Here is an 18299-nt window from a genome sequence, read left to right as displayed (position 1 = left end):
CTTCTATAAAAAAAATAAAAAAATTTCTTGATTAAAAAAGGATTCTTAGCATGAAGAAAATCTTTAATGAATTTTAAAATTTTGTATTGTAATAGACATCTAATTCTAAAAATATTAAATAAAAAACAATATATTTGTTAAAATTATCTCATTTTATTTCTATTTTGAGGCCCAATCTTTTTTCAGATTTTTTCCTTTTCCTAAAATATGAAAAAAATCCTTCAAAATATTATATTGATTTGATTATGATAAATTGATAAGTCAAAGATTATATTTTTAAAATCATTTGATTTTGCAAATTTAGTTTGGAAGCTTACGATATCTTTGAAATGGGTAATTAATCAAAAAAATGTTAATTCTTCATTTTTAAATTGACTAATGTTTGTTTAAGATAATGTAATAATTAGTCTTCCCCCTCTTTTTTTCAATTTCTGCCTTTTTTTAGCTTTTAATTTTGAGGGAAAGTTTGCACATAGATTATTTTTGGTCATAATTCTTTCTCGTAATTAAAAAAACATATAAATGTATTATTTTTTAACATTTCTTTCTTTTTCAGATGCGGCGGCCGTCAGAAGTGTGCCTTCCAGGTGGAGAGCTCCATATTCGGTGATCCATGCCCAACCACGGGCAAATACATGGAGATACACTACTACTGCAAACAGGCGGAGGTCTCCACGCCACCGCCTGTGCATGCCCAACCGCCGTGGCTGCTCGATCTTTCCGCCACCCCGCCACCCAGACGGAAGCCTAGCACAACCACCACAACTACTACAACCACAACAACAACTACAACAACAACTGAGAGCACTACTTCTCAGTCAACCACAACCTCAGTAAGTCCCGAGGATCGTGAGCTGCAAGAGCTTCAAGACCGTAAGGACCGCTTGTTCATATTAGAAGCTGTGGAAACGCATTGTCCGCCGGTTACTGTCCGCGGCTTGTTCTGGAACTGGACAAGTTCTGGCGAACTGGCCATCCAACCGTGTCCCGGCGGTTCGGCGGGATTTGCCAAATGGCGGTGTTCGCCAGATAACGGCTGGGCCACCGGCTCACCAGATCTTAGCGAGTGCAAGAGTACATGGCTGACGCGGCTGGTCGGCCGGCTGCGTGAGGATGAAGATGTGCTAGGGCTGGCCAATGAACTGGCGGCTGGTACGCGGAAGCGGACCCTGTACGGCGGTGATGTATCCAGAGTTGCGGATCTAATGCAAAATTTAGCACACAGAGTCAGACAAAAACTATTTACCCTCCATGATTTTGATGAAAGAGAACGTATAACAGGCGAGCTTAACAGATACCTTATAGAGACGGGCAGCAATTTATTGGAAGATTCCCAGATGATGGGATGGACTGATCTAGTCACTGTTGAACGGGCCCGCGCTGGCAGTGATCTAGTAATGGCCCTGCAAGAAAACTCATTTCTCCAAGCTGATTCCATAAACATTGAAAAAGAAGTGTTCACAGTTGAAAATAACATAATTGCCTCGACAAGAATATTGCGTGCCAGGGATGTGGTTGACCAAAGGTTTCGCAGCAGTGATGGGAAAGTTGTTGTAGATGTCCCTTCAGAATCACTGAAAGACAATGCCCAAAATGGGGCAGTGCGTCTTTTATTCTTTTACTACAATAACATGGACCAAATTTTGCCATCATCTACGGATGGCATCAAATTTTTAAATTCTCAAGTTGTTTCAGCCACCCTAAGCAAGGGTCGTAACGTCAACCTGCCCAAGGCCATGACTGTTGTGTTTAAGCACAGCCAAATAGGCAGCATGACAAACCCAAGCTGTGTTTGGTGGGATTTTGTTTCTAGAACCTGGTCCCAGCACGGTACTGATCTTGTCACCTCAAATTTAACCCATACAACCTGCCAGTTCAAGAAACCTGCAAATATGGCGGTTCTAATGCAGGATAACAGCTTTGCCTCGCCGCAGTCGGTTGATGAAACAGAATCATCGCACACATCTGCAATGACTATCATTATTGCAGCGGTTGTTTCTGTGGTTATCTGTCTTATCACCGTAGCTACAACATTTGTAGTGTTCCGCCGATTTTCCAAAACACTATGCGGTAATCATTCCCTGCCGTGTTTTGAGCGGCGGAAGGATCAGCGGAACGGCGGGTATTATCCGTATCTGTCATCGTCAACAACAACCACAACCCTGACCCCGCCAACCCCCGGGGCTTCAGACCCGTCACAGTACTGTTTAGGCAATGAGTGTCAGGTCCTGCGGCCCTTGATGATCACCCCAATCGGTCCCAATTCAACAATTTACAGAGCAACCTTTGCCAACGGTCAGCAAGCGCATGTCATTCCAATCAGCAACGGCAATGGCCAGAATCAAAATGGCAGCGGAGGGCCGGTGGGCAAAAACTTTCGGCCTATAACGCCGTCTGCTAGCCATATTTATATGGAAATAGATCCTGTGTACAACAGTGAAACTTTGTCAGATATTCTTGTCTCAGATCTGAGCGATGATGATGTCCGCCGGTCATCCGGTGAGGAGGGGAGTGTGCGCGTCGGCAGCCTCCACCACCAGACCATGGGCGGCTACCACCATCCTGCCAACCAACATGATCTGAATTCTATGCCGCCATCGGCGGCTGTTTTACGCCGTGATCATAATAACCACACCCCGCTTTCTATCCACAGTGATTATACAACTTTAGCCGATTTGGGACCGGCGGCGGGCTACGGCGGTCCGGTTAGCACCACGTACACCGGCAACGGCCAACAACTGTTGCGCCTTGATCTGGGCAACAACAACAACGGTGGTGGCCAGTTTATGCACCAACAACCAAATCAACGGTCATTCCATAGAAGTCAAAATAACGTTTTCCAGTGATTTTATTAACGGCATTTTTTTCATGCTTAGAGTAGATCTATACAAAAAATAATAAACTAAAATGAAATGACATTTAGCTTAAAAACAATCTACAAAAAATTCCTTCAGTGTTGTTAAAATGATTAAATGTGACCATGTTCAATAAATTGAATAGACTAGATTTTTAATTAAATGGTGTAATACAATTCTTTTATGATAATTAACGGCAATTTTAATTATGTTTTAACTAAGTCAATTGTTTTAAAATACTCAATATTTATGCAATACAGAAAATACTATACAATAGCCATAAGTAGTATATTTTTTTTTGTTTGAAGCTAAATATCTCGAAAATTATTGGTCATTATTGGTTGTATTTTTTTGAGAAGTTTTTATAAATGTCTTGAGATGGTTTACGGCTATTTTCATGATATTACTTAAATTAAAAGTTCTATTTAGGACAAATTTTCATTTAATGGCTAAAGTGTAAACTTTTCTGAATTGTATAATCATTCAATAATATTTTTTCATGCCTAAATTTATGAAGTGATGAACTAAATAGAACTTAAAGATGCTTCTAAAGTCCTTTAATTATGAGATATAACGGTTCAATCAGAGACAATTCAAAGCTATAATCGTATTGTTATATTACATTATTAAATTACTTTAGGAGTGAGCTTTAATTATTAGTTCATAATGATCTCTAGTGTTGAAAATGCTATCCCAGTCTTTTTAAAAATAGTCAGTCTGCAAAACAGCCAAAAAAATCAAAATATTAAAACAAGTGGATTTATTATGTAAAGAATCACTATTTGGCACACATCTTTTCGCTTTCTCAAGGGATAAGACAATTAATGATAAATTGATATACAATATACATTCCCTATGATAATAAACAAAATTACTCCTTGCGTTGATAATAATTATTTGTTGAAAAGATTGGACACTATTAGTTTGGAACCATGTAATAAAAATTATAAAAAAGTACCCCATGAACAAGAGCATAGGGCAATACAACTTTGGGTACCAGTGTAGTTTAAAGAGAAACATCCACTCCCTTCCTGAAGATTCTTTTCTACATTGTTAACAATGTAGAAACATACACACACCCACCCTCCATAAGCTTGATAATAATAATGTTTTGATAAGGATATTTTGATGACAGGGAATATCATAAAGTTTGTCGATAAAAACTTGGGCACATTGACAGGGAAATTGTACCTGAAGAAATTAGTTTTACATTCAATTTAATTATAGCTATCTATCGCATCGTATCATAGACAGGTTTCCGCGAATATTAAAATTAAAAATTACAAGTTTAAAACAAGCTTTGTTATTCCAACAAAACTGGTTTTGATATTATTGTTTTCATTTTAATATTTGTGGAAAATTTCTGTATTTTGATGCTATACATGATTTTTTGGTCTGGCTGAGAATTGATTCTAATCCAGGAGATATTAATCGGTTTCGAAGTGACCAAAAAGTTTTGTTCTTTAACTTTCAGCTTGTAAAACTCATCATTTTTTTAAAAGAAATTAATATTGTATTAAAATTTGCACTAAAGTAGATCCAAGACAGTTTTTCTTGAAGTGCCAAATCCCTGTCCATTGTAAGACATTTGTATCCATATAAAATTTAATGTTATCGCATCACTTTATTGAGTTCCAAAAATGTGCCAAAACCTGTTAGTATAACTTCTACAGGGGGACAGACTAATTTCCGGAGAGATAGAGGACAATGAGCTTTTTAATATACTAGTCCCCAAAGTTTTATATAAGTATATCAATTTAACAGCCATTGTCTTATCCCTTTAGATCCCTGGTCTTATTGCCTTGTTAAACTGGGAAACAATGTATTAAAAATATTAAAAAGATATATTGACTGATATGTTATTGACATACAGTGTTTTTAATAAGATTATTGCTTTGACAATATGACAAGCTTAGATATTACAACTGGATACTTCTATCTAACACATAAATTATAAAATATTATACTTACAATGTCAAGATTATCTTAAGCCTTTGTCTACTCTGTACTTCTTTTAATTTTAGGAATACATGGTCCTTTCCCAGAATATTGGCAACACTATTGAGTTGTATTGCTTATGACATAATAAAGACTTTAAAAAGTGTTTATTCAGTACAGACAATATTTATTTTTAAAAAATATGAATAAATAATTATACATTTACGACAATATAATAATACTGTTATTTTTTGACCGGTAAAAAAAGTTTTGGGGTTAAATAAATTTATCAAATATCCACCTTAAAAATTTTCTAATGTATAAAACATTTTTAGGCTGTTTTGTAGATCTATTTTTTCACTCCCTAAATTGAAAAGAAGAACTGTAACCAAAAATACTTGGCATAGCCACTAAAGGAACTGTTTTAACCAATTTTTTCCACTCCAAAAATAGATCTTTTTAAGTCTAGGTTTAACGGATTTTTTACAAAAATATACAAAAGTAATGCATTCTATAAAATTTAAAAATAAAATCAAATGTTTTTAAAATCAAAATTGTTGTTAAGTAACTTGGCCTTTGTAAGCAATTTTTATTTTGATAATTTAATTTTTGTGATCACAATTTATGTCTTTATTGTACCACTTAAAAAAAGATAAATTTTAAAAATAATATTCATTTTTGGCTGTTCACTTTTATATTTTTCTCTCCTAAAATGTGATGTTAAATTAATAAAAAATATATTGTACATGGATTAATTTTTATAGAATTTCCTAAAGTCCTAAGATACAAGACTGATATTCTATATCAATTATTCTCTTTTTTTGGGACAGGGGTATTGCCTCAGAAGATAAACCTTTTTCCAATATGGCTTCAAAACCGTTTGATATCCGTTGGATTAGAACCGGTTCTCAGTCATACTAAAAAAAAAAAACATGTATAGCATCGTATTACAGACAATTTTCCACGGATATTAAAATAAAAATCATAGAATTATTGCCAGTTTTCTTAGCCTGAGCCTTGGGCCCGCATGGCTTATATTACTGGTTTTAATCTCAAAATTTATTTTAATATCCGCGGAAAGCTATATATAATACGATGCGATAAATAACTATTCCTTCAACTTCTCTGCAATTAAAACTCCAAATATCTGTTTTAATGCTGTATTGAACAAAAAATCAATGTATTTTGTCTAAATAAGGATCATAGTTGCAATAACCCTGTCCCCTTTTTTTTATTTCTGTGAAATATTAAAAAATTGAACTTATTATCATTACTTGTTATTTGTATAATTTTGCTTAATTTCTAAACTAGTCATCAATTTTATATAAATACACGTTTATTATATAATTTTCTTTGTTCATATTTTTTGGGATTTTTTGGAGTTCAGCTACTCTTCAAGTAAGTCAGTCAGTCTGTTATGTGATTTCCAAGTTGTGCATTTTAATGAGTTTATTGACATGTTATTATGAGAAGTTTGAGGGTATTATATTGAATTGATAAATACCAACTATGTTAGCCTGTCTGTACATCTGAATCTTGATATCTCGTTAACCGCTTGACTTATAAAGGTTCTGCTTTTAGGGCATATCCCAACTGACTATGACGTGGTTTAAGGCTATTTTCAGAGAGAATAAAACACCCATCTTTCTCTGGAATTTTTTTTGATTTTCCATCACTCAATGAAAACAAATTATTATATCAAAATATGTCCTTAAATGACGCCAAGAAGCGACAGGTTAGGTGATTTATTGATATGTACCTGTTTAATATTGAAAAACAATATTATATTGTCGGATTAGATTTGCTTTAAGTTTTCTTTTAAGCTTTCTTGCTACTCTTTCACTAAACACAATTGAACTGGTTTCTATTTATAAGACGAAAGTTTATCCTAAATATTTAAGTAATAACTACTTAAATGTAAATAATATTCAGGCCAAAACACTTTTGGTTCTAATATTAACCAAACGCTAAGGTTGTTCAGACTATTAGGCATTTTTCAAGGTCTTAAATCCTCAACAAAATTACCATAGTCCAATTACTATTGCAAAGTGGTTGTGTGGATAGATTATACAAATCTATGGTTGGGTGGTTTCAGATAAAGAGGACACCTGTCATAATCCGCATTGGATAATATTTGTTGATATACCCTTCGGTTAGGGACGCTTCGGTGATAAACTATGCCTTAGAAGCAGCTTATAGTTGATCCAAAAAATGTGGACAAATGTTCCAATATTTGGCCAAACTATGCCGATTGACGTCAATTTCCCTTCATAAATGGCGTCAATCAGGATAAGCGTAGTAACATTGAGAAACTATAAGCTGCGTCTGTGCTTTGAATTTTCTAATTGTATCTTTGAAGACACTAATCAATACAAAGTCAAGTAAAATATCTATAACTAGCGGCTACCCCCTAGTGGCACTTTGAATGTTTTTTTTTTATTTAAATATCCAATTAGAGAAATAATTGGTTTATGTTTTATTCAAGTCCCTTTTTAGGGAGGGGTAATTTTTTTCTAGGGGCGATTTCTCTCGGGAGGGTGGTGGTACCCTCCCCAAAAATAGTTATAAACCTTCCCGGGACCTATGAGAAGCTACCCTGTTAAGGAGAACCCGATCGGTTCAGCGGTTAGCGAGATCCTTCGGTACAAACACACAAACACACAGACATCCTGTTACTTTAGTATAAGGATTTAATAAGATACAATATTGATTTTTTAGTATGGCAAAGAATCATTTAATCCAACGGAAATAAATCGGATTCGTAGGCATAATTGGGAATTTCTTGGAAATGACATTTTGATGGTAATAATGAGGGGGGGCATAATGATCTGGTAAACCAAATGTCGTAGGTGCTCTATCAATACAACAACAAAAAGATAAAAATCAAATGGATTTAGATCTTATCTTTATTTATTTTTACCTAAATTATTGTGTATTTTAATTAATATTACTTGTTTTTGTTATAGTCATATAAATCATAATGATATCTACGTAATCACAATAAAAAAGGTTAAACCAATGACGTCCACAATTTTTTTGTGGTCTAAATACAATTCTAAAAGACAAATATATTATCGTTTTACTTGTTTAAATAGAAGGGATATTCTTTTTATCTTATAAAAGCAAAATAAATATTGATTTTTATTCTTTTTACAATAACACTCTTACTTAACGCAAAGTATATAGGCCCATGCTTTAAATTACCATAAACCAAATGCTTGTATCAGCGTAGCTACTCTGTAGCTATGTTATGCATGTACGTCTTTCTGTTTAAATAAGTTTTAAAACTAAGATAAGAAGATCTGTTCTAATGTTATTGTATATTTTACTAGTACCTGACGAATTGCTAATTTTATATTTACACCCTCTTACAAAACCTTGTTCACGCCTCCATAGGCGGCCAAGAGAGGGGAGGGTGGAAAATGTGTGTTTAACCCCCTAAAATTTTTGAAACCGCTCCTTTTATCCCCCTCAAGATAAAGAAAATACATTTTATAACCCCCTTAAAACTTTAAAACCCTCCAATTAACACCCATCAAAAAAGCTTTGACTTCCTTACACGCCACTCTGCTTATGAACATTCTTGTTTTGTACATCATTAGTAAACCAAAACCTGATATCAAGTTCAAAAGTTGTTGAATTTTTACTAGAATCACAAAATACAAACCGATGATTTTGCCAAATTGATGCTTTACAATAGATGAAAACAACATGTTGATATGTATGTAATTTATAATGTAGTATCGTTACAGGAATCTTTATATTGCTATGATGATAACTAACCTTAAAAACATAAAATGTTAAGAAGAAAAATAGTTTTATAACCAAAATAAAAAGCATTTTACTATAAAACTTTTCCAAAAATAGATAGCAATACTTAATTTTGATTAAGAAGAAGACACAAATGTATATTGTAATGTTGGGTAGATTTCATCTTTTGTCGAACAGCAACCCCATCCCCCCACTTGTTTTAAATTTTAAATATACTGTTTATTATGCATTTTATGCCTTTGGACATACAACTTTATTTAAATGATTCGACTACATGACATTTTTAAAAAAGGGGTCATTATTGACATAATATCGCATGTCGTTTTGTAATGGCATTTTCAGTATAAACTTTATGACTGCTATTATATTAGAGACTTATTTCTAATGACATTGTTTTTTATTATCATATGTAGATATAAAAACAAAAAAAGGAGGTTGATGTTTCCTTTAGGCAGCAATGTTAAGTAATAATTCAATGTTTAAGTGCCCCACAGGGTTAATGTCAGAAAGACCTAGAAGAACACGTATGTAAGTGGGCTACATATTATCCTATTGGACAAATGAGGGAACCAGCCAAATATTTCCCCCCATCCCTTATTTCATTTTCAATTTAGTTCACCCCTCTTCTGATATGACTTGTATATATTTTAAATTTACAGGGAAACATATCTTAAAGATAAAAGATTATAAAAAATAGATAAAAAACGACGAATCTATGTAACTCAAAATTATGATAATCAAAATTACCCCTTATGTAGATTAAACTCTAGTCGGTAAATTTTGGACAATATTATCTTGTACAACCTTATCCAAACTGATATTATTTAGGATTTTTATTTTGATATTCGTAGAAAATTGTCTGTAATATGATGCTATACTGGATTTTTCAGTATGGTTGAGAAAAGGTACCAATCCGGCGGATATTAATCAGTTTCGAAGCCATACTAGAATACATATCACATATCCCAGATCATTTATATCATCCTATCTCATAGAATTACACAAATTCTTAAGGGAAATAAACTATTTCATGGGATTTAGATTTGTATCCAATCTAACCTATTATATGAAGCAGTAGGGTTTTTTTTGAATGTCAATATTTTGCTAACCAATAAAACAGATTGAGTTCTTCATTGTAGGTAAGCTTCACATAGGTCCCCTGAACTACTATTCTGATTTTAGTGCTGTTTTTATACGGGATATTTTTCATGTACTTTAGACTTTATCATTTGATTTTTGAAATGCATCAACTTCAGCAAATAAGAAAGTTGTTTATGCCAATTTGAAAACATTCTAATAGTTTTTTTAATGATATAAAACATCCATGAATATAATGATCTTATACCTAACATTACTTTTACAATATGATTTTAAAAAATTATCATATATATTTATTTTGAGAAATCTTATCCCTGCTCCCTGTTCATCCCTGTTCTCTGTAGGATTGTATTGCTCCTTCTTTTTGCATCAAGAACAATTATATGCAGAAGAAGCGCAGCAAAAACAAAAAAGTTTACTATTCCTTAAGATAATGTAAGGACTAGGGACTGTAAATATTATTCGTAAGCTTAAAAACTTTAAGGACACCGGAATTTGTTAAATCACGATTGGTTTGTACAAACTATTAGGGTTTAATTTTTTATGCATCAATTTTAATCTACATAAGGAGTAAACACAATAATACTACTTTCCAACGAAAGATCGAACGTACAGACATTAACTAGTTAGTAGTTATACAGTAGCTGCGCTACTGAAAACCATATGTAAATTCTTTCAGGGAGTAAGGGAGGGGACAATGGATCGAATATTCAATTTTTAGGAGTCTCAGACTTTGGGTACTGGCTTAAAGGGAATGTGCAAGATTTTAGCAGTTTCTGACTGAGTTTGGGGACTTGCGCATGAAATGCCGCTACTCGTTGTGTATGTTTTGAATATTGCAGACGGGGAGAAGGGATTAGGGAAGTGGGGGCAAGGGAAATAAACACTCGTTGTGTTAGTTTGGAATGTAGCAGACGGGGAGAAGGGAGAAGGGAGGTGGGAGCAAAGGGCAAGGGGCAGTCATATTCTTGCTAGCAGCTGGCCGGGTCCAATAATCTTGTAATATAAAAATCACACCATAAAACCTCAATATATTTCATCAAAAACAAGTTGTGATTTCACTTTACATGATGCTATGGAAATCTATTATTCAATTAACAATCCCTTTATAATTTCCTACAAATTTATTGGATTAAACTGGATTTCATGCCCTTTCTTTGATAACTCTTATATTGAATTAATTGCCCATTGTCCCCTCCCTTACTCCCTGAAATTCTTTACTCCAAGTTAATCTATTTGAAATATAACTTTATTTAAAGTTTTCTATAAAAAGTTTTTGTTAACCAATCTAATCATCGAAACATTTTACCAAGTTCTACTTGGTTAAATCTCCTTTTTCAACATTGGACACGTTAATAAACTTTGGGTACTTTATTAAATCTTAATTTGGTACTGGCAGTGCCCAAACATTTCCACAGGTAATTTTGTATCTTAATAAGGGGTAATTTTGTTTGTCATCTTCTTATCGGAAAATATAAATAAAGTAAAAGAATAGAGGGGGCGTCGGAATTTAAGAGCAGAAAGCAATTTGCCAACAGAAGAAAAAGGTTTTCACAACTTGGAACAGGTTGTTGTTTACATCTATACTTATACATTTATTATATAAACAGGGAGAGGAAGGAAGGGAGGGGGGAGGGGACTCTACGAGTATCATGACCAGAAAAGGTGATTTAGCAAGTTCTCTCTTTTCAAATTTTGGTGAAACTCTACTCAAAGTTTGGTTTGCCAGCTTTTTATTATAAATTCCAGGGAGAGGGACTTGTAATCTAAAAATATATAAAATTACATTAGACTTTAAAAATCAAGAGCCCATTAAAGTTTTTTTTTTAAATATTGGGGTTATGAAATTATAAGCTATGATTTTTGTTTGTTGGATGTTAACAACCCTCCTATGAAAATAAGGAGGTTTTAAACATTTTTATGAATATATTCTATTTTTTTAGAATAAAGAAACATTTCTAACCTTATTTATTTATTGATATGTTTAAATTTAATATAAAATCAACATATTACATGTACATTTCAAATAAGAATAACAACATACATAAGTAGCAAAAAACAAAAATATTAGATGTCTACAAAACAAACAGGATAACAAAGTAACATTCAGAGTGAATGCTAATAAATCAGATGGATCATCTGAATTGATTTTTGAAGCATATTTATTAGTTCAATAAAGCAAGTGCCTCTTTATCTATAATTAAACAACCTTTATAATCACCAAAACTTAAGATCTAACGAAGATATCTTAAGCATTTTTACGAATTCAGAGAAAAATGATTTCTTTTATTCTACCATTTCTGGAATTATAAATGAGCATCCATATTGGTTGTAAAACAGTGACCCCAATAGAAATAGTAATCTTCAATCATTTGTCATCTTAAAGAATTGGGATGAAGAAATAGTTAACTGCTTTGCTTAGTTAACTATAAAAATATCTTTAAACCATATTTTTGGCTTAAGTTTTTTGGTGTTTTTTTTATTAGAGAGCCTAAACTTTATATTTATTTTAGAAAAAATAAATTTAAGAAAACTAAGGTTAACATATTAGTGTAGCGTGTAGTATGGAAATTAATGTCCTTGTTGGAAGTAGCCAAGAAGTGTGTTTACAAAATTATTCCATTGTTGTTGCAACCATTTTAGAGATTTTAAGGGACAAAAATAGATAAAATCAACAACTCTTTTATATAAATACCGAAGCCAACTTAACTTTTCTTAAATCCATGTATTACACTAACAGAAGTTATAAGAACTGCTTTACTAATGGTTTTAGCAAAAAAGCCTTTTATTTATCTTTCAAAAAACATAAAAAGAACAAGGATGACATATTTCATAGAAGTGAAGACAATAAATCAAAAAGTAGAAAAATTCATCAAAGAGAAATTTCGATTTTAATATTAAAGAATGAAAACTTTGTTTAGAAGGATGTATATTGTATAATGCAATTACTTATATTTAAAGTTTGTATTATGGAGATACTCTGCTTAGACGTATGATTCAACTCTATAATAAGGGTTATAGAGTTGGTCTATAAAATGTATCTGGAATTATTAGGCAAAGTTTAAAATGGATAGTGCGAAATTCTGTCCATACATAGCGCAGCTAACAATATCTTTTACCTGCCAATAAATTACAAAATGTGACATTTTGCAATTCAATTAAATTTGCAAAAAAACTTTTTGTATAGAAAAATTACAAAATTATATAAGATACAAGCATAGGGGTGGACCTACATACGGACAAAAGGACATATCCTAGTTTTTAAAAGCGAAGCTTTTCTATAATTAGGGTCGGTCCGTCCGTACGTCCGTCCGTCCGAAATAGATAGCTTTTATTCGTTAATTTAGGCATGTTAGAATTGTCCAATCAATTTCAAACTTTGCATGATGATTCCTGTAGTAGTTAGGTACGATTTAGAAAGCGTAGCAACTTTATAATCATTACCAGAATGTCCGGTCCGTACGTCCATTTTAAACATGTTGATTTTTCTACTTTTTAAACAACAAATTTTTTATGTGATCTAATTATCCGTTTGATCAGATTTTTGGTATATTGATTCCTGGGATAACAAAGAACAAAAGTATAAGCGAAGCAACTTTATAATCAAGTCCGAAAATGTAAGTATGTCCATAAACATTATCCGGTATCAAGCAGTTTTTCAACAAATTTACTTACAATTTTGCTTCGACTCTTTCGATACTTTTATATTCTGATTATTCAGTTCAGACACTATACGAGTGTCAATGTCCGTTTGTCCTACCGTTTCAGTGCTTCGCTTTTATGGATGTTGTCATCCTTGTTGAGTAGCAATGCAATACAATGAGGATTGATGATAAAGTAAATAGAGAGATGAAATATAATTATTCTCTTTGCTGCTAGAACAATTTTATAAAGGGGTTTTCTAGGAACAATTAAAATTTATTGATAGCACAAACTAAATAAAAGAATGACAAAAGCTCCATTAATAATTGTTTTTCTGGTCTTGATGGTATATGAATAATGAGACTTTATTTTTCCATTTTAGCATCAAAGCTATAACTCAATTTAACCGCCTATTGAGAATGTGATTGTCTCAGCTGTTATTAAAAATTAACGGCTAAATCATTTTTTTATGAATATTTTCCAAATACAAGATTTTATTGCAAAATTTGTCCGTTTGTTCGAAAACCAATCTATTAATTTGAATACGATCTAAAGTTCAACAACAACGTTTAAACACTTTTTTATCAGAAAAGTATTTTTGGTCGTAAAAGGTCTGTCTTATGAGGTTATAGAAAGTGTTGAATATGTGTCCTATCTTATATCTCACTAGGATATAGATAGGTATACCTAATATTGTCTAATGAGATTATAGAAAGTGTTTGATAGGTGTCCTATCTTATATCTTACTAAGATAGAGATATGTATAGTGTATACCTAATATTGTCTTATGAGATTATAGAAAGTGTTTGATAGGTGTCCTATCTTATATCTTACTAGGATATACATAGATATGTATACCTAATATTGTCTTATGAGATTATAGAAAGTGTTTGATAGGTGTCCTATCTTATATCTTACTAAGATATAGATATGTATACCTAATATTGTCTTATGAGATTATAGAAAGTGTTTGATAGGTGTCCTATCTTTTATCTTACTAGGATAGAGATATGTTTACCTAATATTGTCTTATGAGATTATAGAAAGTGTTTGATAGGTGTCCTATCTTATATCTTACTAAGATATAGATATGTATACCTAATATTGTATTATGAGATTATAGAAAGTGTTTGATAGGTGTCCTATCTTTTATCTTACTAGGATAGAGATATGTTTACCTAATATTGTCTTATGAGATTATAGAAAGTGTTTGATAGGTGTCCTATCTTATATCTTACTAAGATATAGATATGTATACCTAATATTGTCTTATGAGATTATAGAAAGTGTTTGATAGGTGTCCTATCTTATATCTTACTAGGATATAGATAGGTATACCTAATATTGTATTATGAGATTATAGAAAGTGTTTGATAGGTGTCCTATCTTTTATCTTACTAGGATAGAGATATGTTTACCTAATATTGTCTTATGAGATTATAGAAAGTGTTTGATAGGTGTCCTATCTTATATCTTACTAAGATATAGATATGTATACCTAATATTGTATTATGAGATTATAGAAAGTGTTTGATAGGTGTCCTATCTTTTATCTTACTAGGATAGAGATATGTTTACCTAATATTGTCTTATGAGATTATAGAAAGTGTTTGATAGGTGTCCTATCTTATATCTTACTAAGATATAGATATGTATACCTAATATTGTCTTATGAGATTATAGAAAGTGTTTGATAGGTGTCCTATCTTATATCTTACTAGGATATAGATAGGTATACCTAATATTGTATTATGAGATTATAGAAAGTGTTGAATAGGTGCACGTAAATTTAAATGATAACCTCATTACTTGTTTAAAAACTGTATTATATTTTACCCTTATTTTTGTATTATTGACAGCTAATTATTAATAAATTTGTCATAATTCACAAAAAGCGTGTCTAAATTTTCTTTGAAACACAGTATTTTTAAGGATAATAAATTGCTGTAAAACAACTAATTAGGTCCAAAGTTAAAAATGTAGAAAATTCGCAAAATTTTGCAACATTTTTATAGACATAACTTTTTTTTTCTTTGTAAGCAAAGCTTTTCTACAATTAGAGTGTTTTAATATGGAATGTTCGTATTTAGGTTGTTTATTAAAAACGTTCTTTTAATATAAAAAAACGCATATATATATATATATATATATGTATATATGTGTATGACATCATCAACCTATTATTTAAAAACTGTTTAATGATATAAAGTTATAAACATGCCTAAGTATATGAATAAAGCTATGACTCAAATAGTAACTTGTGTTTTCATTCTTGTTTTATAAAAATCTATGTCGCCTTATCCAAGACTTTTAACTTTAAGGATATAAAGTTTTCTTGTCTTAGATAGTTAGATAGATAGACAGATAAAAACTTTCCTTGTTAGAAAAAGGACAAGTATTCTTAGAAGAAAATCAAATGAAGAAAAATTTCACCAGGAACTAGGGACCAGGATTAAAGTCTGCATGAGGTATTGTCATATTTTCATAGCCACTTAATACCTATACTTCAATTAAGTTACACCCTTAAAATATATTTACTCAAAATATATAATTTTTCGATAATTTTAAATTTAGTTTTTATAAATTTTACAGTTAGGACTTTTCGACAAAGGAAGTGAAATAAAAGGTTTAATTAAATGAACCGATATACGCATGATTGCTGTTCATGTATTGCCTGTTTATTGCATAAAACAGCTGCTGACATAAAAGTCACGAAAATCAGCCTTAAAAAGAGCATGTGCAATATTGCAGTTTTAACAACGCGTTTATACCAATACCCAATAGTTAAAATAGTATATTACACAGATGTAAACAGCCCCCCCTCCCTCCGCCAAAGAAAAATCTAAATATTTGTCTGTGTACCACCTTTGGCATTCCTCTACTTCTTTGCTTTGTTCTTTTTTTTCTTATAAAATAGGCTTTGCACTTTTTTCACAAACTATCAAACAACTTAGTTTGGAGATGTACTGTCAACTTTTACATATTATGTATAATAAAATTTAATCGTAGATAATTTTTGGACTTTTTAGAACAACAAATACTTTTGCTCAATTCGTAGAAGTGGGTAAAGCCTTAAAAAATTCTATTCATAGTTTAACATTTTAGGAAAAGGTCTGGCAATAAAAGAAATAAAAGTTTTGGAGATCTAAAAGGACAAGCCAAGGTGCAAATATTCCTCTTCATATTGCTTATGCCAAAATATAGCAGTTCAAAAGAAATGCTAACCTAAATAATATGAAAAGAAAACCAAATAGTATTTATGTTCACAAAATTGAATATTGATGCATAAAAAACCAGAACGATAACATAATTGGCAGATATTTCTCCAGAATCATTTATTTAGAAGATTATAAAGTAAATAAGAGTGGTTTGTTAATATAATATAGAAAAACTAATTTGAATCCAACTTTTCTGTCAGTAAAAAATGACACTAAACCCCCAAAAAACTCAAAAAGATATTTAAATATATTTTTAAAAATAAAGTTCAGTTTTTCTAGAGAATTAAAGATGGTCAAATAAAGTCAGAGAACAGCTAAGAATAATAGAAAAATGTTTATGTACATTTTTATGAAAATACGAAGTTGCTTGAATTGAAGATGGGATAATTGTGATAGAAAACAATTTGAACTAATATGTCAATAATTTCTTGCTAACCACTGGAATTTCTATGAAGCTTCATATAGGTTCTAAATTGTTTAAGACTACAAAGTATGGTTAAGGAAAAGTAATTGTGGTTTAAAGCTATTTTCAGTGACGTATCTTAAGAAGATTTTGAGTATTAATAATTATACGTACTTCAAGAGTAACTTAATGTTACTGTATAATAACCAGTATATATACTTTATTATGACTTGTGGACATACTCTATTTATAGAGCAGCTATGGCACTAAAAAAGGATTTACTTTACAGTTTACTGTTTTAGATTATTTTTCTCGATTTAAAATGCTATTTCCAATGGAGCCGTAATTTCCTGTTGTACTTCTTATAGTTAGATAGATAGATATATAGATAGATAGATAGATAGATAGATAGATAGATAGATAGATAGATAGATAGATAGATAAATAGATAGATAGGTAGATACTTGCAACTATGTGCAGATCTAAGCAATCAATTAAAGGTTCAAAGAAATGCCTTGAAAGCAGAGTAGGAGAGAAAATCAGGGACAATGGAATGGTATTTCAATCAATATATAATTACTTGGATGTCGCACCAGATTTTCATGTACTCTAATGAAGTAATACTTTTAGCTGGCAAAAATAACGTTACTCCCATCTTTCCCCTTTACCCCAACCTTTTGAATGAACGAACTGACTAATAAATGCAATCCATATTAGCAACCTAAATTGATGAAAAAATTTTCCCTGCCAATATATCCACGTATTCTTTATCAATTGTTTTTTTTAATAATTAACAAATCCAACTTTATGAGTTATTACTACCTTATTACGACATCGTAATACATTTTGTAAAATGGGGCATCATAATAGGGTTTTGTATGAGGTTCTAAGGCACCAACATTTCAACAACAACCGACACTCAACTCTTTGATTGCACTAGCTTTAAGAGTCTATCCTGTTTATTTCGTCTTTTGTTATGCCTAATTTAAAATGGTCAATTTGACGACAATGATTGAATGCACTTCATTTACTAATCCCTTTTTGCATAGAGTAAGAAAGGCAAATAATTCCTTAACCATGAACTGAAATTTTTTTTTAAAGAAACCATTACAATATTTTATCCTTTCCCTTGAAACACCTACAAATATATTCCAATATTATCCTGTTAAAATGTAGAATTAATAAATGCGTTAACATAAAATTACATAGGTTTATTTTAAAGCACTAATTTTAAAGTCTAATGTAACAGTAGCAATAATTTAGATGCATGTCTAGGGATTACTTGAAGAGGACAGGGTCAAACTTTTTTTGCACATCTTCTTGGCATGCGCAAATACATAGTAATTAACTTGCATTTATTTATTAGAAGCTATT

At 31.5% G+C, this 18299-nt stretch overlaps 1 protein-coding gene across 1 annotated transcript in view; it reads left to right on the top strand.

The window, feature by feature from the left end:
- LOC145313924 (latrophilin Cirl-like) overlaps positions 1-3018 on the top strand; it is a 42382-nt gene extending 39364 nt beyond the window's left edge. Inside the window, exon 3 of the mRNA XM_080153578.1 lies at positions 557-3018. Within this exon, the coding sequence (XP_080009704.1) occupies positions 557-2846 (2290 nt within the window). The 3' untranslated portion in view covers positions 2847-3018. The remainder of the gene's footprint in view (positions 1-556) is intronic.
- The last annotated feature ends 15281 nt before the right edge of the window (positions 3019-18299 follow it).

This window comes from Acartia tonsa, chromosome 3 (genome assembly GCF_053477335.1).
Source record: "Acartia tonsa isolate MP-2025a chromosome 3, ASM5347733v1, whole genome shotgun sequence".
Taxonomy (NCBI): domain Eukaryota; kingdom Metazoa; phylum Arthropoda; class Copepoda; order Calanoida; family Acartiidae; genus Acartia; species Acartia tonsa.
Note: the sequence above shows the minus strand (reverse complement) of the source record. Positions and strands in the feature narration are given on the sequence as shown.